General features: G+C 45.4%; 1 protein-coding gene across 10 annotated transcripts in view; it reads right to left on the bottom strand.

Annotated features, from left to right (window-relative positions):
- COL6A3 (collagen type VI alpha 3 chain) overlaps positions 1-25,643 on the bottom strand; it is a 151,541-nt gene that overhangs the window by 38,158 nt on the left and 87,740 nt on the right. For all 10 annotated transcript variants that reach the window (XM_061607642.1, XM_061607645.1, XM_061607643.1 and 7 more), the window contains 12 exons: positions 25,486-25,539; positions 24,964-25,026; positions 22,829-22,894; positions 22,642-22,695; positions 20,481-20,516; positions 18,943-19,005; positions 18,026-18,088; positions 14,377-14,439; positions 12,999-13,061; positions 12,621-12,671; positions 1,284-1,319; positions 1,123-1,185 (listed from right to left, as the gene is read on the bottom strand). In XM_061607642.1, coding sequence (XP_061463626.1) covers positions 1,123-1,185; positions 1,284-1,319; positions 12,621-12,671; positions 12,999-13,061; positions 14,377-14,439; positions 18,026-18,088; positions 18,943-19,005; positions 20,481-20,516; positions 22,642-22,695; positions 22,829-22,894; positions 24,964-25,026; positions 25,486-25,539 — 675 coding nt within the window. The remainder of the gene's footprint in view (positions 1-1,122; positions 1,186-1,283; positions 1,320-12,620; positions 12,672-12,998; positions 13,062-14,376; positions 14,440-18,025; positions 18,089-18,942; positions 19,006-20,480; positions 20,517-22,641; positions 22,696-22,828; positions 22,895-24,963; positions 25,027-25,485; positions 25,540-25,643) is intronic.

The following is a 25,643-nucleotide window of genomic DNA, read 5'->3' as shown; positions in this document are numbered from 1 at the left end:
TGTACTGAAACAGGTTTTAAACTATTTTAAGCAATTGTTGTAAGCTGCATTAAGGACTACCCGGTAAAAAATGATTTAAACACAATTTTTGTTCACGTACACTATGAAGATTCCTGTGTCTGTAGTTTGTATAGATATTGGGTTGGATCCAAAGAACTATGAGTGAAAAGAAAATAGCCAGTAGCACTTGCAAATATTGTGCAGTGCTCTAGCAGGTAGGTTCTAATAAAGCAGTTCTCATGCTTGTACAAGACTTTCACAAAAGTGCATGCACACTTCTTTGGATTTAGTTCCTATCAGCTATAAAACACCTTTCGCAAGAAGAGGGTCACTCTATGGCCTTTTTATTCTTGGATGAAGTTGGCCCACGTGGAGATTACTAGAGGTCACTTTTCCAGTAACCTGGAAGCAGAACACGCTCCCTGTCTGAGACTAATCAATAGTAATGTAGGCTCTTGTAAATTAGCCTTTCTGTGGTGACACAGTGGTGTGTGTGAGAGAGCCTGCTCGCAGTGGAGAGATGTCACAAATATCTGCAAACTCTCCGGTTGTGGGATACATCTTTCCTCTTCTCCCAGGCATTTTAGCATGTGTTTCAAATTGTTTTAAATTTTTAAATTGTGTTTTAAATTGTTTTTAAAATATGTGTTTTAAATTGTATATCTGTTTTAATGTTTTTGGTTGCTGTAAACCGCCCAGAGAGGCTATGGGGCGGTATACAAGTGCAATAAATAAATAAATAAATAAATAATTCCCCTTAAAGATTCACAGTAAAGTATCAATACCAACTCAGCAGTTGTGTGAAAAAGAGTACTATTATAAGTGGAGAATAAAAATTGTACCTCTTCTATCTTTGGTGGTATGCCTGGGGTATAATTACCTTTATTCTCGTTGAGGTTCAATACAACTCTGCTATCTATCTATCTGTCTATCAATCAATCAATCAATTAATTACATTTATATACTGCCCCATAGCCAAAGCTCTCAGAGTGGTTTAGAAAAATTAAAAACATTGAACATTCATAAAGTAATTGCAAGAGGATGAAATTAAGAGTAAATAAAATGACTTGTAACCAAGCAGGTTTTCAATTTAATCTTCTGGTATATAGGAAACTACATTACCCTGTGACCTCTGCTTCCTTTGGGGCCAGGGTCTCCACCAGCACCACGATCTCCAGGCGTACCCTGTGCAGAAAATAGCAAAGCATTAACTCTCTGGCAGGTATCACCCAGGAACTATTGTATTGTAGCATAAGGAACATTAGTAAGATTCTTCTAAGTACCCTTGGTCCTGGATATCCTGGGAAACCGGACTCTCCCTGTGGAAATAAAAAACAGATTGTAGCTTCAAGACTTAGAATCACAGATCCACTGTCTAATAACTATCAGCAGTGTAATTATCAATGAATTTGTTGGATGCTTTGAAAACTACATTGGAAATAAAAATATGACTACAGTTCAGAAGGGTTAGCTTTTACAAAATGCTGATGCCTGCTTTTTCTCAGAAGTGGGGAAAAGGGGGTGGTCACTGAGAGTGCTCCAGGGTCCCTTGCTCAACCGCACAAAGGGAAGGGCAGAGAAGCTGCATGAGTGGCCAATATGCTCATTCATCTCTCAGTTTAGGATTGTCTGAATGCAGTCATTGCTTGTATTTATTACTATAATGCACTGAGGGTGTTTCCCCACAGACGCCTTCTGCCAATTTCTTTTCTCCCTCATTCCAATTTTATTAGGATACTGATAGCACAGCAACCCCCATCTTTCTGTATTTTATGTTTTACTAAGTGCTGTGCCCCTGCTCACTCTGCTAGTTAACCCCCACATTCCTGCCATGGTAACCCCGTAGAGTTTCTCCTTTCCACCCCGTGCAACTACTAAGTTCTCTTTTCACCTTCCCAAGCCTAATTCTGAAGTCACTTCTCTCTTCTGTTCTGTAGTCCCACTTCGCATCTGTTTTCACCTTTACCCCATGTCCATGTGTCCTCTTCCTTCCTTTTCTGCATCCCCCCCTTGCACACAGACCCCCCACATGGGAACCTCTGCCTCCTCCCACACACTGCAACTACTAAGCACTCTTTTCACCTTCTGCCCAATTATGAAGTCACCACTGTTCTTCAGCATGTTTTCATCCTCACCCCCATTTCCTTGCAAACCCCATTTCCCCCATTTTTACCTTCACCCCTCCTCCCAACTTCTCAACTTCTCCTTGCACACATACCACCATTTCTATGCTTCTTCCTCCCTCCTATTTTGCATCCCCCCTTACACACACATCCACTTTTCACCTTCACCCCTTTTCCCTCTCCTTCTCGCCCCCTTGTGCACAGACCACTCCCATTTCTGTGCCCCCTCCCCCTCCTAGTCTATAGCCCCCTTTGCACACACACCCAATTTTAAACAATGGGAGAGGTTTGAGTAAAGTATGGATGGAGGAACACTGAAGGGAAATGTTGGTTTAAACAACAGGGGAGGTTTAAGGAAAGCAGGGATGGAGGAACACAAGAGGAAAAAAGTGTTGTTTTAAACAAAGAGAGATATTTGAATGCCACAAGGAGGGAGTTGGGAAAGGCTCTGTTGTACCTGTGTTAGTTTCTGTGTTGTACCCATCTCTGCTATTTATCCTTGTTCAAACTTTTTAAAAAAGACAACTCTCAATGTTCCTTTCAGAGCTCTCCTGTTGTTTTAAACCAACACTAATCCTCTCTTACTGTCCCTCTCTAATTTCACTGCTTTGCCAGGGCAAGAGAGGATCTCAGTATTTGGAGGCCATACCCCACTTTGCTCCTCCCCCACCATGTTTCCATGGAAACGAGGCCTGCCCCTCAGCACAATGACATTCTTAGGCAACTCTATTATAGGAGACATCCATGGTATCCCATCCACACCAGTAGATAATGCATGTCTGAAAGTGCCTGTTTTGTTCATGCACTGACCCTCCCCTTTCTCCATGCTTCCCACCCACTACCTATTACTGAGCAGGCACACAAAACTCCAAGCAAGGAGTGTATTTCTGGTGTGTGTCTGGCCAAAGGAAGTGTTTGATGTACAGCTAGTTGTTTATACATTTATTGTACATCATCTTGCATTTGGTTCTTGTCATTTTAAAAAATATCTGAGCAGGACTTGCGCACCACCAACAAGCCCAACCTGGGCCATTTTGCAACTCTCTTCCCCTTGCATGGTACAGCAAGCTCAGAAGAGCTGGCCAATGACGTCACAAGACCTGGAGCAGCATGAGCTGGGAAAGGAAGGGAAACCCAGTGCCTGGGGAGTTTCCACACCCCATACCCCCCTTCACTGCCTTCTCACTTTTACAAACTTAATAAAGCCCTGTGGGTTGCAGTTGTGCTATCCCACCAGTTGCACAAGAGTAGCATAGCCAGCCAGCCTTTGTTTCCACCTTGTTCCTTGGAGGAAGAGAGGAGGCAGATGAGTTGCAGGGGCATCCCAAGGGCATATGAGGCCTCCTCTGTTTCATTGCAAGCTTTCCAAATGACTCAGCAGGGGTATGAAACTATCAAGATTTTTTTCTTAACAACCCTGGGAAGGACGCACCAACAAAAAGCTTAGCAACAAAATGCTAGGCTAGACTTTCTGATGGTGCGCAAGTCCTGCTCTAGTACTAAGAAAAAGAACAATCCCATGTCTCCCTCACCTTCCCAAAGAAGCAAAAGCAACAACCTTTCCCTGGCTGTTCCCAGAAATAAAAAAGCTCAAGTGTGTCCAGCTGTGCCAAACCAGACCTGAGGAGGCATGACAGGAGAGTAGTCCCCCAAGAAATGTCACATAACTCATAAGAAACAAGCTACCTCCAAAAATTGAACAGTTCTGTTTTGGAATTGTATTTTTTCCAGTATGGACAAATTGACAGTAACAAGGGGGGACAACTGTGATGCATACAACTTACAAATGATGTTGTGTGGATACTCCCCCCAATATTTACTGCAAATGAACAGTAACAGGCTGGAGTGGAAATGTCCTGAGTGATTTTCCCCCATTTGCTATTTAAGTTTTCTTTTCTAGCACTGAGCATACTTCAGACTGCAACATGCATTTGAACTTGTCAGTCATGGCTTTTATCATCCATTTTATTTATCATTTACCCTGTTTACAAAATTCCTTTTCTTTATGATGCACAATCTCTGTGAAGATGAACATTACCTATAATAATTTCATATGGGCTGCAAATTTAATTCCCCCACTATTTATTCTATTTCCTATCTATCTTAGTAGCACAGTTGAGCATAAAATGTTGGCTTAACTGGCAGACCATTGATACATCTATAGCCCAGCATTCCTCCCCACCCCAACTAGCAGTGGCTCTCCAAGGTCTCAGGTAGGGGTCTCTCCCAGTCCTGCTACCTGTCAGCTCTACACTGCATCAGCAGTGTCAGGGGGGGCTGGAAATTCCTGGGTCTTTGGCAGGGAAGAAAAGTCCTTAGCCAGCAGTCGGGTTGTAAATCTGCCAGGCCTATCCGAAGCGTACTTGCCGAGTCAGAAGTCCAGAAGCGAGGTCAGTGGAGGTCCGGGATCAATTGCCAAGGAGGTCAGTCAAAGAGATGCTGCAGGGAAACTAGGTCTCCACAAGCCACGCCTGACGTTGCAGTCAGCAACAAGCTGCAGCCAAGGTGTGCCTTATAAAGAGCAGGGTTGTCAGCAGGTGTGAGCCCTCAGCGTTTGGGCCTTAAGGAGACAGGCCTGCACCTCTTCTGCCTGACCTTCTGCTGTCTACGTTCTGCAGGTGAGGGGGGAGTATCCTGTTCACTGTCTGCGTCTGGCTGCAGGGCCTCTGCTGTCCCTGGGGTGCTCTGCAGCTGAGGGGCAGAAGGAGCTGGATTCTCAGGAGGCTCCTCCGTGTCTCCTGCTGCTCCTGGGTCTGCTGCTGTTACTCCCGAGTCGTCCTCATCTGAGGAGTCCTCTGATGGGGCCATGACACTATCCCCCGCCCCACGACCAACCCTCCACCTCCCGCTGGGGCCCGGCTTATCCGGGTAGCGCTGGTGGAAGCTCCGGACCAGACAAGGGGCATGCACCTGCGCTGCATCTTCCCATGAGTGTTCCTCAGGGCCGTACCCCTGCCAGTCTATGAGGGACTGGAGGCGGCCCTGATGCCTCCGGGAGTCCAGGATCTGCGCCACTTCAAATTCCTCTTCCCCGTTGACTTGTATCGGTGGTGGGGGCCGTGGTTGACTACGCAAGGGGTGAGGCGGGAGAGCGGGAGTCAGCAGTGATCTATGGAAGACAGGGTGAATGCGGAAGGAGGCAGGGAGTTGGAGCCGGAACGCCACCGGGTTAATTTGCTGGGTGATCCGGAAGGGACCTGCATTCCGAGCCTCCAGCTTGTGAGACGGCCGTTGCGAACGCAGGAATTTGGTTGAGAGCCATACCCGGTCGCCTACCTTCAGCGGCGGGCCTGGTTGGCGGTGGCGGTCAGCAAAGCGCTTATACGTGTCCTTGGCCTGCTCCAGCTGCTCCTTCAGGACTGCCTGCAGGGCTTGCAACTCCTGCAGCATGACATCCGCAGCGGGGACCGGCGACGGGGGTCGCACTGAGGGGAAGAATCGGGGGTGGTAGCCGTAAGAGGCAAAGAACGGGGTCTGGCGCGTGGAGGCATGCACGGAGTTATTATACGCGAACTCCGCCAGCGGTAACAGATCCACCCAATTGTCCTGTTGGAAGCAGGTGTAACACCGCAGGTATTGTTCGACGGTGGCGTTGGTACGTTCTGTTTGTCCATCTGATTGAGGGTGGTGGGCGGAGGACAAGTGGATCTGGACGTTCAGGGCCCGAAACAGGGCCTGCCAGAACCAGGTGGTGAACTGGGCTCCTCGGTCAGAGATCAGGTGGTCGGGGAGGCCGTGTAACCGGAAAACCTGGGTCAAGAACAGTTGCGCTGTTTCTGGGGCAGAGGGTAGGCCGGCACAGGGGAGGAAATGGGCCATCTTGGTGAACAGGTCTACGACTACGAGGATGGTGGTCATTCCCCGGGAGGCCAGTAAGTCCGTGATAAAATCCAGGGAGACCGAGCACCAGGGCCCGGGGGGGTAGGCAGTGGGAGCAGGAGCCCCGGGGGCTTGCCGGGGTGGCTCTTGGCTCGCTGGCAGATATCACAGGCCGCTACATAGTCCTTGACGTCCGCTTGGACCCGGGGCCACCAGAAATCCCGTAGGACCAGGTGGAGGGTTTTATACATTCCAAAATGCCCTGCCGGCTGGCTGTCATGGCAGAGGTGGAGCACCTCTCCCCGCAGAGCTCCCGGGGGAACGTACAACCGGTTCCGGTGGTACAAGAGGCCCTGTTGCAAGGAAAAGGGGCTGTCCCGGGCGGGCATCCCGGACTGGAGCTCTCGCTGCTGGGCCAGGGCGTAGGGGTCCTTTTGCTGCTGTTCCTGCACCCGGTCCAGGAGGGGTTGTGGCTGGTGGGTAGCGGCGAAGTTCTCTGGGCAAAGAATTGGGCGAAGGGGGCGATTGACCTGCTCGGCTCGGTATTCTGGCTTGCGAGACAGCGCGTCTGCTAGGGTGTTTCGGCGGCCAGGGAGGTAGGTGACCGTGAACTGGAACCGGGAGAAAAACAGGGACCACCGGATCTGGCGTTGGTTCAGCCGTCAGGCGCTTTGCAGGTGCTCCAGGTTTCGGTGGTCCGTTCGTACCTGGACCGGATGGCGTGCCCCTTCCAGGAGATGATGCCAGGTCTCGAAGGCTACTTTGATGGCCAGTAACTCCTTCTCCCAAATGGTGTAGTTCTGTTCCGAAGCGTTGAGTTTCCGGGAGTGGAACGCACAGGGGAGCAGGGACTGCTTGCTCCCCACCGGCTGAAGTAGTACCGCTGCCACTGCCTTATCCGATGCATCGGCCTCCACTATGTAAGGTCTGGTAGGGTCGGGTTGCTGGAGGATGGGTTCAGATGTAAAGGCGTGTTGGAGGCGCTGGAAGGCCTGTTGAGCAGCCTCGGTCCAAACAAACTTCTCTTTGCCTTGAAGCAGGTCTGATATGGGTGTGGTGAGTTCGGAGAAGTGGGAGATGAACCGGCGGTAATAGTTGGCGAAGCCCAAGAAGCGCTGCACATCTTTGGGGCTTCGCGGAGCAGCCCAGTGGAGGATGGTCTCAATTTTGGCGGGGTCCATCTGGATACCCGAGGGCGAGATCCGATGGCCTAGGAAATCCACGGTCGAGAGGTCAAAGTCGCATTTTTCGAGCTTGGCGAAGAGGCGGTGCTCCCGCAGGCGCTGCAGCACCGCTCGAACGTGCTCCTTATGTTCCGAGGGGTTCCGCGAGTAGATCAGGATGTCATCCAAGTAGATCACCAGGAAGCGGTCTAGGAGGTCCCGGAAGATGTCGTTCATGAAGTGCTGGAAGACAGCAGAGACGTTGCACAAGCCAAACGGCATCACGGTGTACTCAAAATGCCCATAACGGGTGCGGAAGGCCGTCTTCCACTCATCGCCCTCCCGCATACGCACCAGGTTGTAGGCCCCTCGCAGGTCTAGTTTGGTGAAAATGCGAGCGCCCCGCAGCCGCTCTAACAGTTCTGGGATCAGGGGCAGAGGGTAGCGATTCCAAACTGTAATCTGGTTGAGGGCGCGGTAGTCATTGCACAGCTGGAGTTCCCCACATTTCTTTTTGACAAAGAGGATGGGCGGCTGCAGGGGACGTGGAAGGGCGAATGAACCCTCGGCGCAGGTTCTTGTCGAGGAACTCTCTGAGGGCTGCCAGTTCGGGTTCTAAAGCCGGCCCACGGGAATCTTGGCTCCGGGGAGCAGATCAATGGGACAGTCGTAAAGATGATGGGGCGGCAACTGGTCTGCCTCTTGCTTCCCAAACACATCCGCAAACTCCCAGTACTGTTCCGGTAAGGCCTCCGGCACGGAGCTTGCCTCCTGGGTCATCAGGATGCGCTCCTTCGGCCTCCAGCAGTTGGCTTGGCAATGGGGGGATCTGAGGGTCAGTCAGCCCGTGGACCACTGGATGATGGGGTCATGTCACTGGAGCCATGCCAGGCCCAGCACGACCGGGAAGTGGGGTGCGGCAGCCAGGTAGAACTGGAGGCTTTCCTGGTGCTCCCCCAGGGCCATGTCAAGCGGCACTGTCTCCTGTACTACAGGGCCCGAGGCGAGAAGCCGGCCATCAATAGTCTCCACCAGGAGGGGGTGGCGAATGGGTTGACTAGGAACCCGGTGGAGCTTGGCAAAGGACATGTCCATAAAATTGCTGGTGGATCCTGAGTCCAGCATGGCGGGTACTTGTAGGGTTCCCCTTCCGGGGACTGTCAGTGTGATCAACACGGTCAGATGCTTGGGCGGTGAGGAACTGAGGTGGCAGGCCCCTTGAACCATGAGGTTGCCCCGGCTCAGGGGCCTGTGAAGGCCGGGGCATGGGCATTTCCCGAGGCAGGGGCTGTGGGTCGTTTCGCGGAACACTGGGCTGCAAAATGTCCCGGGGCCCCACAATACAGGCAGAGGCCCTGTTGCCGGCATCGCAGCTTTTCGGCCGCAGAGAGACGGGGCCGAGCCCCTCCCAGCTGCATCGGTTCTGCCGGGGGTGTAGGGTCCTTGCCGACAGGCTCCAAGGGCCCAGCCACTGGGGCTGATGCTCTGTAGACTGGCCGGGGTCGGTTGGCAGCACGCCTGTTTTCCAGCCTCCCGTCAATCTGGAGACACAGGCGTATGAGGGCTTGCAGGGTTCCAGGGCGCTCCACCCTAGCTAGCTCATCCAGGAGCTCATCCGACAGCCCCTCCTGAAACTGGTCCATGAGAGCGGCTTCGTTCCAGCCCAGGGTTTGTTGCAATAGACGAAAGTCTGTTACATATTCCCCCAAGGGGCGTCGGCCTTGCCACAGCCTGCGTATCCGGTGGTTGGCTGTGGCAGATTGGACTGGGTCCTCGAACATAGCCTTCAGTTCTCTGGTGAAGGCGGCTAGGTCGTTGAGCACAGGGCTCCGCTCGAGGAGTAGGGGCGTGGCCCATCTAGCTGCGGCCCCGGTGCACAGGTTAATCAAGAATCCCACCCGGGTCTTATAATCTGGGAAGGCCTCTGATTGTAACTCCATGAAGAGCTGGGCCTGGGCCAAGAAGGCTGGGAGCTGGTCGGAAGCCCCAGTAAATTTCTCTGGGAGAGTCACAGGGCACTTGGCTCTCCCTGTAGGGAGAGGGGGTGGGGCTGCTGCTAGCTGGGTTTGCAAGCCTTGGACGGCCAACAGCAGCTGGTCTACTTGTGAGCGCAGGAGCAAATTTTCCTGCTGGAGTTGCTCCATGGTCAGCCCTTCCCCCACTCCTTTGTTGCCTGCTTTGTTTGGGCTGACTGCAAACTGTCAGCTCTACACTGCATCAGCAGTGTCAGGGGGGGCTGGAAATTCCTGGGTCTTTGGCAGGGAAGGAAAGTCCTTAGCCAGCAGTCGGGTTGTAAATCTGCCAGGCCTATCCGAAGCGTACTTGCCGAGTCAGAAGTCCAGAAGTGAGGTCAGTGGAGGTCCGGGATCAATTGCCAAGGAGGTCAGTCAAAGAGATGCTGCAGGGAAACTAGGTCTACACAAAGCCACGCCTGACGTTGCAGTCAGCAACAAGCTGCAGCCAAGGTGTGCCTTATAAAGAGCAGGATGGACAGCAGGTGTGAGCCCTCAGCGTTTGGGGCTTAAGGAGACAGGCCTGCCTCTCTTCTGCCTGACCTTCTGCTGTCTACGTTCTGCAGGTGAGGGGGGAGTATCCTGTTCACTGTCTGTGTCTGGCTGCAGGGCCTCTGCTGTCCCTGGGGTGCTCTGCAGCTGAGGGGCAGAAGGAGCTGGATTCTCAGGAGGCTCCTCCGTGTCTCCTGCTGCTCCTGGGTCTGCTGCTGTTACTCCCGAGTTGTCCTCATCTGAGGAGTCCTCTGACGGGGCCATGACACTACCCAAGATGGGATCCCTTTAATTGGAGATAAATCTCTTCTACGAAGCCATGGCCCTCCCCAACAAAACAAAATGAAAACTTAATGGCACCTGACTTTTCCTGACTCCATTATAAAAATAAGCAATTTAGGCTGCAAACCTATACCATTTACCTGGGATTAAACCCATTTAACTCAATAGGATACACTTCTGAGTAGACATGTATAGTACTGCACTATAAGTTCCTCTTTTACTTCCTGACAGTTAACTACTCACTGACCCAATAAAACACACTGGCCTCACAAGTTTTTTGGCATGCAAGCCCTGCTAAACCCAGTTGCAGGTGATTGAAGCCCAGCTGGAAGCAACAGTCATAACTAATGTGACTTGGTGAGACCATTATATCTTGAAGAATAATACATTCATATTAAATTGAAAAAGACTCCATTCTGACTGCATAATCTGGATCTATCGATAATATAGTCAAAGAATCCTAGAAGATTAGTAAAACATAATTTCTTTAGGTTTTTGCTAATATATCATTTTAGCTAGATATTATTTGATATAGTTTCTGTCAGCAATTACTCTGGATAGCCAGGTCCTGGGGACGAAGTGAAAGGGATGACTACCTCCATCGTACTCTGCTTATTATGAGCCTCCTATAGAACCTGGCTAGCTACTGTTGGAAACAGAGTCCTGGACTCAATGGATGTCTGCTCTGATTCAGTCAGGCTTTCACTGTTACTGCAGTGTTTTTCACGATAAATTTAGGCCCACGGGGCCATAGCTTATGAAAAGAGTAGACCAGCCTTTCCCAACCAGTGTGCCTCCAGATGTTGTTGGACCACAACTCCCATCTTCCTGACCACTGGCAATGCTAGCTGAGGCTGATGGGAGTTGTGGTCCAACAACATCTGGAGGCACACTGGTTGGGAAAGGCTGGGGTAGCCAGTGTGTTGCACTCCAGATGTTGCACGCCAACTACAATCAGCCACAGACTAGGATTGGGAGAAATTCAATGCAGTTTGCATTTAAGGCAAATCTATCTGATTCACACTTTCTGAAACAATGTACAAACTGAAACATAGCCATCCTTTGAAATTTGCACTTTAAATTTTGCAATGCAGTTCTCCAGCCAAACAAGTATACAAAAATGTGTATACTAAGGTAAAATGTGCATTAAAATGTGTATGTTAGTGAAAGTAACATACAAAAAAGCATCATATTAGCAAAAATATAAATATGCTTTGGAAAATGTATATATTAGACAAAATTGCATACAAAAATGTGTATATTAGGAGAAATTTGCACTAAAATGCCAACAGATTTTTATGAGGACATTTTTGTTTAAAAAAACCCCACAAACTGATGTGAAAATGTGGAGAACTGAACTTAAAATCGGGGAAAATGAGAAACAGAGAGAAACTGAAATGGACAAATTCGCCCATCCCCAGCCAGCACGTAAATTATGAGGTGGGAGTTGCAGCCAAGCAACATCTGGGGGGTTTCCATTGGCTAACCCTGGCTTACAGGATAATCACCAATGGAATTCTATGAATGTACTATCCATTCTCCCACGGGTAAATAAACTTGCAAGATCAGATCTTGCAAACTAGCCAAAAGAATTGATAAAGTGAAACATTTCCCGTATCAGTTTGTCTACTCCCTATCAAAATCCACCGTGTTCCCTCTCTAAGTACACTGCCAGAAAAGGGATCAGATGTTCCTGAGAAACTGTCAGCTTTCATCCATTCTTTTATCTATTATGTCCTTTTTCTTAGCAAAAGCCTTTTCCTTTCCCCTCTGTCAGAACTTCACCTCATTTGCTATCATTTTCCTTATGCTTTTGCAGAGCTTTCTATTGCAAGCATACATTTTGAGGTGGAGTAATAAGATGAAACTCAGCACTCAAGTAATATCCTATGCAAATGTATTTTCATTCCTGAATGCATGCCAAACTCTTGTTTGATTTACTACTCACTTTGGAAAGAACACCTATTCTTACCCACATAGGAAGTTGGGACCACTTCAAAATCTCTAAAATATGTCTGCAGTCACTTCTTGCTTTCATTATTGTTGCTATTATTCATACAGCACCATCAGTGTATCTACTTGCAGTGTGATTGAAACCTTGCAGTTTCATCAGTGAAAATAGGCAAATTCCTGCTCCCCTCTGCTAAGATGAGTGTGTATGGTGGTGGTGGTGGTGATGAGCATAAGAATAGGTAAGGAAAAGACAACGGTGACAAAGGATGAATGTAGGGAAAATGCAAGGGTTGAGCCACAGGCCATGTGAACAAGGTGGGCTTTGAAAGAGAGAGGTAGTGCCGTGTCCATTCAGGGAGGGAGTTCCATGCAAAGCAGGCAGGAAGAGGAACTAGCCAGGGTTGTGTTACTAGGCAAGAGACCTTTTGAGTAGCAGGAGACCTTAGGGACACAGGAAGCTGCCTTACACTGACTCAGACCATTGGTCCATGTAGCTCAGTACTGTCTACACTGGCTGGCAGCAGCTCTTCAGGGTTTCAGGCAGGAGCCTCTCCCAGGCCCACCTGGAGATGCTGGGGATTGAACTGGGGACGTTCTGTATGTAAGGCAGATGCTCTACCACTGAACTTCGGTCCCTGCCATTTGGACTTTCTGCTCCTCGATACAAGTTTTGCTTTAACTGAACTCAAACACCAAAGTTTGCCATTAAAATCTGCTTTGTAGATTAGGGGGCCTTCAGATATATTGACAGATGCAAACACCTAGACTGTGCATACCCTTCTGCCTTTAGCTCCTGGCTGGCCAACTCCATCACGCCCATCTTCTCCCTAAAAGACATGAAGACATGAATGTGCAACACATAGCAGAGTTTAGAACAGTTTCTGTCGGTTTAACTTATTATTCAAAATTAGACGTGCCATAAGTCTGAGGTTATTTTGATCAAAGTGGGTTCTTTGAGGTAAAGGATCAGAAGTGTTTTAACAGGGGCTTTGTGAAATAGATTACAAGCCATCTGTACTGGCCTTGATGAAGGAATCAAGCTTTTCAGCCTCTTAGAAACAAGGCCGTGGAGATTTTCTATTCCTTTTTAACAGGGACATGCTGGCTAGCAATGCTTCCAACTTCCACTTACCAGTGTTCCTAGCAATACTTACCGTCTCTCCTCGAGGACCAGGAGGACCATTGGGCCCCTTTGGACCTGGATCACCAGGTTCACCCTGTAATTAAAAATAATCATTTGAACTCAAGATGTAAACTAATGTAACATAGTGTTTAAGGGACTCAAGAATCAAGAAATTCCTGGTTGGAATCACAAGGTGACCTTAGGAAACCAACCCTCTCAGCTTCAGCAACCCCCACCTGATATATGGAGATAACAATACTCATCTCACTTACAGGATGGTTGTAAAGATTGCAGCCAAATAATGTATGTGAAGGGCATTCAACACTCTAAAGTGCTATCTAAATGTGAAGCATTATGATTATTTCCCTATTTGTGTTTTATTCTGTTTTATTTCTGTTCCCTATTTCTGTCCTATATCTGGGTAGAGCAACCCAAAGAAGGAAGGGAGGGAAGTCTCAAAATGGAGGAACTGACAGATTCAAATTTCTGTCAGCCTCATACTGGTAAGGCAGAAGTTGGGGAAAGCAGAGTTTCTCCCTCCCCCCCCCACTTTCTGTAGCCTTAAATTACCCCCCACCCTCATTGCATTAAGTGAGCTCCAGAGCCAGCCTAGTTTATCTTCCATTTTGAGGGTTGCGTTGGGGAAACAGAAGGGCACTGGATCCAGTGGATCACCCCTTATCTATCCCTAACACATCCCTTTCCCCCTCCTAATGGTGTCAGAACATCAACAGCAGAGAAGAGACAACTGGAGAGTTTTCCACAGCTGCAATGAGAAGGTCTGTGGGCAGATCTCTTGCTCCGCCTGCAGAGTCACATGTCCTCTGGGATGCCCTTCCATGGACCATAAGATTGCACCCTTAATATTGGTCGTGCTATATTAAATTGGCTTAAAATTTCATCAAGCTTCATAACCCACCCAGCATCATAAACAGAGACTTTATTGCAGGTTATCTAAGCTATCCCGCTAGCCTGTGTTGATCTCTTTAGTTTACAATGAGACTTTTGAGATAAAATTTAAAACAGTTCCTTCCAGATGCATGAGCATTCAGTGTGTTTAAACATTTTCAGTACAAGTTACAGCATTTGCACTCTCTGCATATTCACAGAATCTCATTTTTCTCTTGGAGCTACAGAAGAACGTTGAGGGAAACAACCCTTGTTCTGTATTGATTCTGAGCACTAAGCAAATTTATATTCCAAACCAGATATTTACACATTTTGGCAATGCCACTAGACCTGACCTCTTATATTTATGGTTTTCAATGTCATATTGTTACCAAAAGAGAAATATCCTCTGATATCCCCTCATATCAGGAGCCCTAATTATTCAGATGTTAAAAATGACATTAATTCCTAATTTCCAGCTGTAATTTTAGATGAAGAAGACCAGTGCTCTCAACACCTACCTTTTTACCAGGAGGACCAAGCCTGCCACGCTCCCCTGCAGCTCCAGGTGGGCCTCCACCACCCTATGGAGACAAGGTCTTAAGCTTGGCAATAAAAACCAGTAATTTTAATATAAAAATTAATATAAAACTAACAGTGGTAACAGCAGAAGAAGATACTCTTATAAAAGGTTTGTGTAGCACTAGGATCACACTTCTTATAAGCATACTTGCTTAAATGTTTTCACTGAATTTATTTTCCTGGAATCAAGTATTCTGAGCACAATTTTTGTTAAAAGTGGTCTTTTATAAAACTAGTGAGTCTTTTATATATTTTTGTTCTGGGGACGTTTCCTCATCTCTTTGGGGATGGAGATTTGTGATAAGAGTGTCAGACTAAATAGTATTTTGAATGGAGAAAGCAAGATGTTTTTTCCATATGCAGGTTTTTTTTTTTTTAAAAAAGATACAAGTTTACTATCTTTGTGATATTCCAGTCTCAATTGGACAGGGTCTGTGTATTCATCCACTCAGAACTTGTGACATTATAGCAGGAGAGGGAATCTTTTTTCTGTCAGGGACTGAGTTCCCTCAGGAGTCATCTGTCAGGGGTCGCATGCTGGCACTGGGCAGGGCCAAAGCCGAAAGCAGGCAGGGTCAGAACCAAAGGCGAGTGGGGACTCTCATTCTGTCACCTCGTTCCCTCCCATTTCTCTCTCTTCAACAGGTTTTCCCCTCAACTTCTCCCTCATTGCCACCCAAATGAAATTAGACTGAGGTCTGCATAATATTATTTATTTATTTATTTAAAACATTTCTATGCCGCTCTATCTTCGAAGAAGCTCAGAGTGGCGAACAATTCCGTGATAAAATACAATGTAAAAACAGCAGTAGCAACTAAGAATACCCAATTAAAACAACGTAAGATAGTAAGCCCTATACAATAAAATGATCCTAATCATCTCTTAGGTGAAAGATTTCCTAATCCTTAATCCGGGTTAAAAGCAAGACGAAAAAGATATGTTTTAACCTGGCGACGAAATGCAGGGAGTGAGGAGGTTAACCGTGCCTCTATAGGCAGGGAGTTCCAGAGTCTCGGGGCGATAACTGAGAACGCCCTGTCTCTGGTTCCTGCCAGATGAACTTGGGTGAAAGAGGGTATCTTAAGGAGGGAGTTGTCGGAGAACCTAAGAGAACGGGGGAGGTTATAAAAAGACAGCCGGTCGGACAGATAGACAGGGCCCAAGCCGTAAAGGGCTTTAAATGTCAACATCAGCACCTTGAATTGAGTCCGGAAGCAGATCGGCAGCCAATGCAGATGTTGTAACAGAGGAGTTGTGTGAGCACGAATATCGGCTCCTGTTAGCATTCTTACAGCTGCACGTTGGACCAGTTTAAGCTTCCGAACTGTCTTCAAAGGCAGCCCCACGTAGAGTGCGTTGCAGTAGTCGAGCCGGGATGTAACTAAGGCATGAGTTACCCTCGTCAGATCAGATACTAGGCCAAGGGCCACAGGGCAGCTTAGTTCAGCTTGAACATAAAATCCTGGGACATAATGTCTGATCTTGGCTTTGCCCTGAGCCATGAGAACATGATTGTGTGAGTTGATGCTAATCCCAGCACATGTCAGTCACAAGCAGGAATTTGCATCCTGCCCCAATGAACTTCAGAATCCAGTACCATATCAAATGCAGGCAAGAATTCAGTCAGTATTTTGAGTAAATGGTTCCCACTGAGTGAATTACGTCACATACTGCTTTTTGCATTTCCTGAGAAACTCCCACGTTCATCCCTTTTCAGTGAAGGGAAGAGCACCTGGCTATAAGTTAGCAGGGCAGAGTTGCTCCTATGCTTTTGCTTTTACCCAATGGCATGACATTTAATTAACTCCGCTCAGGCTCTCTCAGGAATCATGTAAGAACTCTCAAGTCCAAGCCTAGACTTTTTTGGAAAAGTCCTTTCAAAGTCAGGGTGAGATCATATGATATGTTTTCTGCATAACTGAGTGCACAAGGCATTCCAAACTTGTTTGGCTTTTTGAAATGCTACCAGAAGGCGGCTCCACGCCTTTCTTTTTCAGACATATTACCCTAAGACACACCATTGGAGCTGGCTCCTCTATATCTCCCCTGCTTAAACTTTAGCTGGACTCTTTTCTTGCCTCTCCTTCCCTTATTTCCTTGCCTTTGAACCATGTTTGTTATTTTTCCTCAGAACTAGTCAGGAACTCTGCTAAGAGGCACCCAGCAGTGTAGTCTCTGATGGAAGGATGTCTCTCTTTTTAATCAGTTAGAAGGTGTTTCAAAGAACCCAGGCATCTCTGGGGTTCAGCAGATAATTTGGTTCCTGAAGGTAAAGAGAGACCACCATGGTCACCTCTGTTGGTGTATGGGGTCCCTGGGTTTCCTCAGAGCCCATAAGAAATCACACCCAGCTCCATTAATGCCAGTGAATCTCTATGTTACAATGACGGAACTGGCCATTTCCTTTCCCTGCTTTCTTCAACCAAAGTGACAGTTAAATATAGCATCTCAACATTCTTACTGCTCCCCATTTCCTTTATTTTCCAGCCTCACACACCTTTTGCTCTCAAGAGACAGGAAAAAAATGACTTATGTTTTCTGTTCCTGGTTCTCTCATTTTCCCTGTAGAAAAGCCATGTCTCTCAAGACTCCACCTTGTAATTCCATACTAGGCGACTCTCCACCTTTAATCTCTTCTCTTTATCTCTGGAATGAGCATACTGCAGATACACATTCATTTGTGCAGACACACTAGCAGACCCAGTAACAGGAAGTCGCCATATGATTGCTTCTTTTTCTACCAAGTATCTAATAAAGGCTCTCACTTATTTTTTAACAGAGCAATGGCCACAGTCGCAGAAGATAGATCAGAGGAGGAATTTCATGCCCAGCATCCATTTATGCGTGTTGTTCTTCATCCAAATCTACTATATATTTTGGAAAGCTGTTTGTTTGTTTACTATGCATGTGGACACCTCTTAAGATATCATAACCAAATTTTCCATTATTGTTTCTGAGATCAAGGAGCAGTTTTTTGTTTATGTTTGGATACAACTGGATGCCATTTTGAATCAAGGTGGCAGACTGAACCTTTCAAAGCTACACTGATTGTAACCACTGATTTCAAAACTGCACTGATTTTTTTGGTTCCTTAGAAAGCCTGAGCAAACCTGGGTACGAGACCGCTAGTTAGGAAGATATTCATGGGAACCTGTTTCTGCGCTCATATAACACCTAGCTGGATTCGGGCAAATTAGTACAGTCTCTTTCCCATCACAATCCAAATTTCAAACTTTTAAGATGTTGTGTTCATATATGTGGGAATTTTGACACTTCTTGTGTTTGGCAACATTGGAAGAATTTGAGAAAGGAACTAGCGCACTGGATTTCTGTGAATGCTACGCCACAATGTCACAGCAGCTTCATGCTATTCAGATCTTTGAGGGAAACATTGGAGATTGATAGAAGACAAGCAGCATGGATGTTTTCTAATTTAATTTAGCGTCTCTTACCCAATTTTAAATAATAAATAGATTTTGCAATTAGCCTAACACTCCAGAGACTTCTGTTGTCTACATTGGGTCAAGCCTAGCAAGCTGTTGGACTTTATTATTTTCTAGAAAATAAGAAAAATAAAATAATTTTACTCTTGGGCCAGGGATGCCTTGCTCTCCTCGAATACCAGGAGTTCCAGTGGGGCCGGGTGGTCCCTGTGTAAATAAGCAAAAATATATGGGTGAGATAAATAAGATTCAATACAAAAATGCATTTTGCTGAAACACAAGAGAACAATAACCCAAGACCTAGGGTGAACTTTTGATGTCACTGCACTATTTCTTTGCTATTATGAGTAAAATTTACTTTTCTCCTGTATCAGGATAGTGAGGGCATGACATCACAAAATGATATACAGAAACCCTGGGCTCCTTCTGGGAGAAAGGGCAGGATATTAATCTAATAATAAATAAATAAATTTAATTAAAATCAAACAGATAAATATGTAAGCAAGCAAGCCTTGTGCAGGTATTTGCTCACTAACAAATTAACCCCTGCATAGGACATATGTTAGATAGATCCTTACATCATGCAATAGTGGTAATGAACACAGTCAATTATATAGTGCTCCAAAGAGGGTTTCTGTAGTTATGTGCAATTCCACTGTCATTACTAACTTTTTCAGTTCACATCCCGTGAGAATGAAGTCCAAAAGCTATCTGCAGGTAGATGATATTTATTTATTTATTGCATTTGTATACCCCCCCATAGCTGAAGATAGTTCACAATATCCTATGTTGGCATTTATACACACACAGAGTTAACTACTATTGTTGCCAGGCATAGAGCTGAGCTCTTGCATTTCATGGCCTTTTAGCTTCCACTGTTTACAGCCTAACAACCAATGAAAGGGCTTTGGCTCTAGTCCACAAAAGCTTATACCAGAACAAATACCCCTTAGCATACTACAAGACGCTTTTTTTTGTTCTTTACGTTACAATATGCTAGCACAGCTGCCCCCGCCCCTTAAAAACAAGTCACATATTCAAGAATTACAAAATCTCCTCACCTGTGGCCCTCTTGTGCCCAGTTCTCCCACAGATCCTGGTGGACCTGCTGAACCTCTGTTGCCCTAAAATATAATACAGTAATTGAGTGGACAATAAAAGTGATGGGCAGTAGATTAAGGACAGACAAAAAGAAAGTTCTTCAAAACACATAAGTGCCTTATGGAATTTACTGCCATTAGATGTGGTAATGAATAGGACGGTGGAGGTTTGTCTGCTTTCATTCGCCTTTGCTCCTCAAAGACGCTACACTTTGAATTCTACTTCCTTTTATGTGTTTGAAAATGAAAATGGACTGCTGACTTATGGCGACCCTATGAATAGGGTTTTCATGGTAAGCGATATTCAGAGGGGGCTTACCATTGCCTTCCTCGGAGGCTGATAGGCAGTGACTGGCCCAAGGTCACCCAGTGAGCTTTGTGGCTGTGTGGGGATTCGAACCCTGGTCTCCCAGGTGATAGTATAACACTCTAACCACTGTTTAAGTAGCTTTAAAACAGATTAGGCAAATTCATGGAGTTTCTAAGTCCAGAGGTAGCATACTTTTGAACAGCAGTTGCTGGGTGACCAACAGCAGGGATGGGCTGTTGTTTCCCTTCATGTTCTTTTCTGGGCTCCTTGAAAATATCTGGGCTGGCCATTGTTGGAAACAGGATCCTGGGCTAGATGGACTTTCAGCAGGGATTTTCTTATATTCTTATGTATTCGCTAGTTTAAAATCTGCATTTTTGTTGTTTGATTCAACTAAAATAGAACATATTGGGCACATGGAGCTATGATAATCTGTTCTTGAGTGGATGCGGGCTACTTTTAACTACAGCCTTTCCCAGTATTTAAGAGTTAAACATTTAACTTTCCTTTAATGTTGTCCAGTATTTATATGAAAAGTTGCATTTTCTTTGAAGGTTTACTTCCATGAACCTGTAGGCCAGTCATAACTGCTTAGCCTAGTCTAACCTACCTCATAGGGTTGATGTGAGGATAAAATGGGGAAGGGGTACACATCATGTACACCACTCTGGGCTCCTTGGGGGAAGTATGGGATAAAAATGAAAAGAATTAATAAGAGGAAACTGATTTTTAAAAAGGGCAGTGAATACAGGATAACTGATATGCCTCACTGAATGTCAGATCTTATTACCTGAAATAAATGTTTTTCAGACAAAGATAATCTGTGAAACATATCCATGTCTCTGAATGTATCATCACAATAGCCTTGTATAAATTAGTAATGTACATGATTAGTTCAAAAGAATTTCATCCATACATGGTTCAGCTGCTTCTGGTATGTTAAAGGCAACCTGCCAATTTTGTTTGTCAAGCAAATGTTTCTCAGTCAAATAAAGTTACTTAGCACATTTCTAATTTTTATTTAATATTAGAATTACAGAAATTTTAATCTATATCCTTCAAATCTGATCTCTGTCCTCCCAACCCCCTCATTCCAAATTGTGGATACTACTTCGATATGGGTGTTTTTTAAAAAAGGGGAGGGAGAATGAAAAGTATTACACTGTGGATGTAGAAAATTAACACTTACTTTGACCCCTGGAGGTCCTCTTCTGCCCAATCCTCCCTGCACATCAATGAAGTACAGTCACAAACTGTTATGCAAAGTTATCTCTACCAACAAGTGTTGTCCTATTTTTGTAATTAAGTATGCTTTACACTCTCTTTCCCTCTTATGAAACAGGCTCATTATTTTGTACTTTTTTGTGTGAAGGCATGTGGAAGGTCATAGCAGAATGCTCAGTAGGAAGCACAGGGGTCTTGGACTAAAGCGTCAGGCAGCAGGTTGGGGGTTAAACAGCATCCAGCTTTACTTTGGGCTCATCTATATGGGAGCATTTCTGCACAGCAAATACACTTCTTTTACCTTCGCTTTTCATCTGCATCGTCAGCAGTTCCTGCTCAAAAGTCAATCCCTGTGGCCCCACCCTAATTATCCACTTTCACTCCCTCTGGTTGCTAAGGCAATTAAGTATGCTCAGTCTATTCTACAGCTACAGTAGGTTCCTTTAAAAAAAACATGGAAGTGCCAATATCTGTGTTTTCCCTGGTAGGATACAGCTTAAATACAAATCTTTGTTTGAACAGTGTTATGCTTTGGGGCACAAGTTAGGGGAAAACGAAAATAAAGGTACAGTTTGCAGCAACATAAAAAAGGCCAGCAGAATGGAGGACAGCAAGCAGAAGTTGCTTGTCAGCCTACAGGAAATAAAATGAATGAATGGAGGAGGAGGGAGTGGGCATGGAGAGGGGAACGACATACCCACCTAAAAGCATCAGAGCAAAGCATCTGCAAGCACTAGAGAAGGGGAGTGAAGACATTTTTCTTCCCTTTTTTGTATTATCAGTGGACTGGGTTAGTACGGATTTACAGGGGGAAACTGCGTGATAGATTCTGTTTGCCTGTAACATTTTATGAACCATGCAAATTTAAAGGATGTGAGTAGCATCAACCACATAGTAAACTACCGTGTAGATGAGCCCTTTGTCTCTTCTCCGACTCACCTTCTGGCACCCAGTAAAACTTGGAGGGATCCCTACCCACCCAGCTACGCTATCTCCATTCCTTATATGTAGCTTACCATAGATGCCCATAATTTGGGTTCTCCAACTTTCTCTCTCCCCTGCCCCCAGTTCCCTTGGGAATGCCATTTCATGACACCAGGTCATATCTCTCTCACTGCCTTCCTAGCAATGAAGCCAGCATTCCTCTGATAATATGATTCCCTGTAACAGGCAGGGCCCTGCCTCCGTTATCATAGCAACAAGGAATTCCTTGTGGATTTTCCCCAGTCTCAGTTCCAGGGCCATTAGCATGAAAAGCATCATGCTCACAATTTAAGGTCTGGACAAGTTATAGTCCACATTTGTCAAGTGTGCCTCCCAAGGTATGTCCATGAACATGCCTGTGGTATATCCTCTCTCATTATTTGAAAGTTGGTCTAAAATCCACAGAATTGTGTTTTTTGTCTCGGGCAGCAACTAGCTTAAGGCAACTGAATCCTGGGAATCCATCCCTGCTGATATTGTCACAGGAGCAGGAGAGCTTGCATGTGAGAACAGACTAAATCACCAGGAGGGGTCAGGAATCCTTAGCGAAATATGGTACTGCTTTCATCACTGATAAAGCCAACTAAACTAAAAGGACTTTAGTGTTCTGCTACAAATAAGTTGTTTTCCCCAGTTTCTCTATTTGGTTTTGTAAGTTATGAAAACCTCTAACAACAACAACCACTCCTGAACTTAAGTTAGCATGTTCCCCCTCGCACATAAGGAGAGCATGGTTGGAAGGCACATAGGTGCATCCACCTTGCTGAAACTATGCAGGTTTGGAGCTCGTCACTGCCTGGATGGGAGAACCCCAATGTATGCTGCCTTGGGCTTCCTGATGGAAGAAAGGCTGGATATAAATGTGCTAAAGAAATAATAAGGACAAACCTGAGGCAGTTGCTCCAACTAATTCTGCCCCCACGTGCAGGCCATGTACCATGTTGTTTGTGAATATGTGAAAACCACACTGGAATCAAATTTGGTGAAGGGCAGTATAAACACATGACTGATAAAAACTTTTCATATTCTTTCATTTGTGATGCATTTTTGACTCAGTGCTATGGAGCTAATTCCTTTCCATTACATCAGGCGCTATGAGCCATTAGCAAACTGAACAGCAGGGGAAGTGGAACCATACTCACATTCCTTCCAGGTCCCCCTGGAGCACCTGCTGGCCCATCTACTCCAGGTTCTCCCTGGGAGAGACAAAACATATATATAGTTTCTTACTAAACAGACAAATTGAAGTCAGTATAGGATTCTAAGGATCTTTTTGTTTGAATTGTCAGATTTTTTTTTGCAATGTAAATTCAATGAAATGTACTTTACCACTGGTCCAAGTTCACCCTTTTGGCCTCTTGGTCCTCTCTGAGTGACATCAGTTCCTGATGTACCCTGGAAGCAGCAGAAGCAATGAAAAGCAAATGGAGTCATTAGTGAGGTATATGCTGTAAAGTGTCCATTGTGACACAGGGGACAGAAACATGGTCAGACCGAAGAGATCCTTGTTCACATCCCCACATTGACAAGAAGTTCTCTTGGCAACCTTGGGCTACTCTCTATTTCTTTGCAGGGATGTTGTGAGGATACCACTTATGCTGCCCTGACCTCCTCGAAAGAAGGGTAGAATAAAAATGCAATCATGTTATGTTGTGCGGTGTAAAATGAATGAAATGAAGCATTTTGCAACAACCTCTCTAGTCCAGAGACTCTTATGCAGACCTATATTGGGCTTCCCTAAGTGCGACACAAAAATGCTCTCTCTCAGGTCTGGGAAGAGGCAAACCAAAGGATGGACAAGATATGTGCATACCTTAAGATTAAAGAGGTAAGAACCCCAGAAAAGTTAAAATTGTAAGAACAGAAGATTGTCTCAGCATCCAGGAGTCAGACACATGTGTATGAAGCAGCCTTATGAGACATTAATAATAGACATTCTAAATAGGTGCAACTGTATGCATGGTGGCAGATGGTTGGGACTGATCCCGCTGACCCCATAACTTTCTAAGGTCCCCTCTGTATAGAGGCCTATGCACAGCAAATCTGTGACTTGCGCCCTGCCAGAATGGGGTGGTGGTATTCAGATCACATATATGGATGGGATGGAGGTTCTTAAGCCCCTACGCAGAACATGGCTTCATATGTTGTAAGCCGCCTTGATGTATTTCTATGAAAAGTGTGAATACATAAATAAATAAAGTAGTGGCCAGAGGTAGGACCTGCAGATATGATACTAACCACTTCCCACCACAAATTTAGATCATTTGTACAGGGCTAGAGACCACGTAGTCTAGTGTGCAAAGAAGACAGCTAACGAAATATACACTAACCGATCTGGGAAAGGGCTGAAAGAGTCCAAAAGGGACACAGTTGTCCTCTACTGCTAGCTGTGCCTCTCTATGGAGGGTGGCCCTCCTTATATTTTTAGAACTACAGAACTATTTATAACATCACCTGAAAATCAGGGAAAATAAATGGGAGGGAAGAATTCAACAGTGTCAAACTAATATTACCGGGCATGTTTTCAAAATGTTGATTCAACAAACTCACTGCCCAGTTGTAAACTTACTTCGTTAATTCATTTGGAGCAAATATGTTAGCCAGTAACCGTGGTTCACATTTACTAGGTTCATGATCTGTCTAAAGTATTTCAGACACAGGAATGAAATGTATACCTGTTCTAGTCATGGACACCTTCTGTCTCATATAATACAGATGGAGAAGACATGAAATTATGTATAGGAATGAATTATTCTGATCTGCTTCTTGAGTACTGTTGTCATTGTTAAAACACTTTTATGTTACTTTTAACACTTTTTATTTTCCCCAAATAAGAACAGTTTGTGTGCAAATCAATATGCATGTCTATATCATTTCCTTCAGTAACTGACTGAGTATGCATGTCTTATGTTCTGAAAGCATATGCTACAAAATTAATATGACTTTGGATTTCAGTTTGCTCTGCTATCTGTATGGTTCTACAAAAACAATGTTTGTTTTCCTCACCCCAGTTTCAGGGGATCTATCTAGCAAAGGCTGATTGCATTGATTTCTATTGAGAGTTGGGCCCGATCAGTCCAATTTCTAGTAATCTCAGAAAAGGTAACTGTGCTTACACTTTACATTGCAGCATGGGACATATAATATCTAGTTCCAGAGAGCCAACACTTCGTTTCTCTCATAACTTAAGGAACTGACAGCTTGAAGCCTGCTCACAGGAATCACATACCGTTTATGGACTGTTTTTACATACATGTAGCGGTTGTTTTATAGAAGTGTGACTGCAACAGGGAGGGAAGAACCAGATTTGTTTACTTGTTTTAGGAAAGTGCAAGATCAGAGATCAAGAACCTTCCACTTCACAGAGAAACTGTTCTTTAATCAGAGCTCTATTGTAACGTGCGATAATTGCCATGGTTTAAAGTCTGAAATAAAAATCCCTGTAAAATGTTCAGCATTTTTACCGGATCTCCTCGCAGTCCATAGTCACCTCGCTCTCCTCTTTCTCCTTTGACTCCTTTGCCACCCTACAAAGATACATCCATAATACAGTTGACAAGTGCTGAACGCAACTATGGTATTCTGTAGTTAGTGTGTCACTTTGAGCATGATGTATGTGTCTGAAAACTGCACATTCTTTCCAAAAGAAATAACAATGAAACTGTAGTACAGGATCAGGCATTCCTGCCTTGTAATGCATGAGCTTTTCGGGGCAACGGGTTGCAATCTTATATCTATGTCAGAGCCTCTGTAATACCAGACAAGTGGACCCTGCACTGGGCCCCATGGTAACTGTAAGCAGCAAAATGTGTGTCAGTGTTTTTTTCTGATGTAGAATCAGATGTGTTTGTACCCATGCTGGACCCATCTAAATGCTGAGGCTATAAGTTTAGGTTGTTTGGGTCCTGGCACCAGCTCTGGGTTTCCATTTGTCCTACTGTGGTTTCAGTATAGTATTCTGGAATAACAGAGAATATAACACTTACCCGTCTACCAAGGCTTCCCCTCTCCCCTGAAGAACCTGGAAGGCCTCTGTCTCCCTGACAAAAGCAATCACATTATTTGAATTTAATTAATCAAAGTATGTTACATAAAACAAATACTTTCTTAACCAGTAATTTTCTTTAAAGACCAAATGTAACCC

Source organism: Rhineura floridana, chromosome 2, assembly GCF_030035675.1.
Source record: "Rhineura floridana isolate rRhiFlo1 chromosome 2, rRhiFlo1.hap2, whole genome shotgun sequence".
In the NCBI taxonomy this organism is placed as follows: domain Eukaryota; kingdom Metazoa; phylum Chordata; class Lepidosauria; order Squamata; family Rhineuridae; genus Rhineura; species Rhineura floridana.
This window is presented reverse-complemented; position numbering and strand designations above follow the sequence as displayed.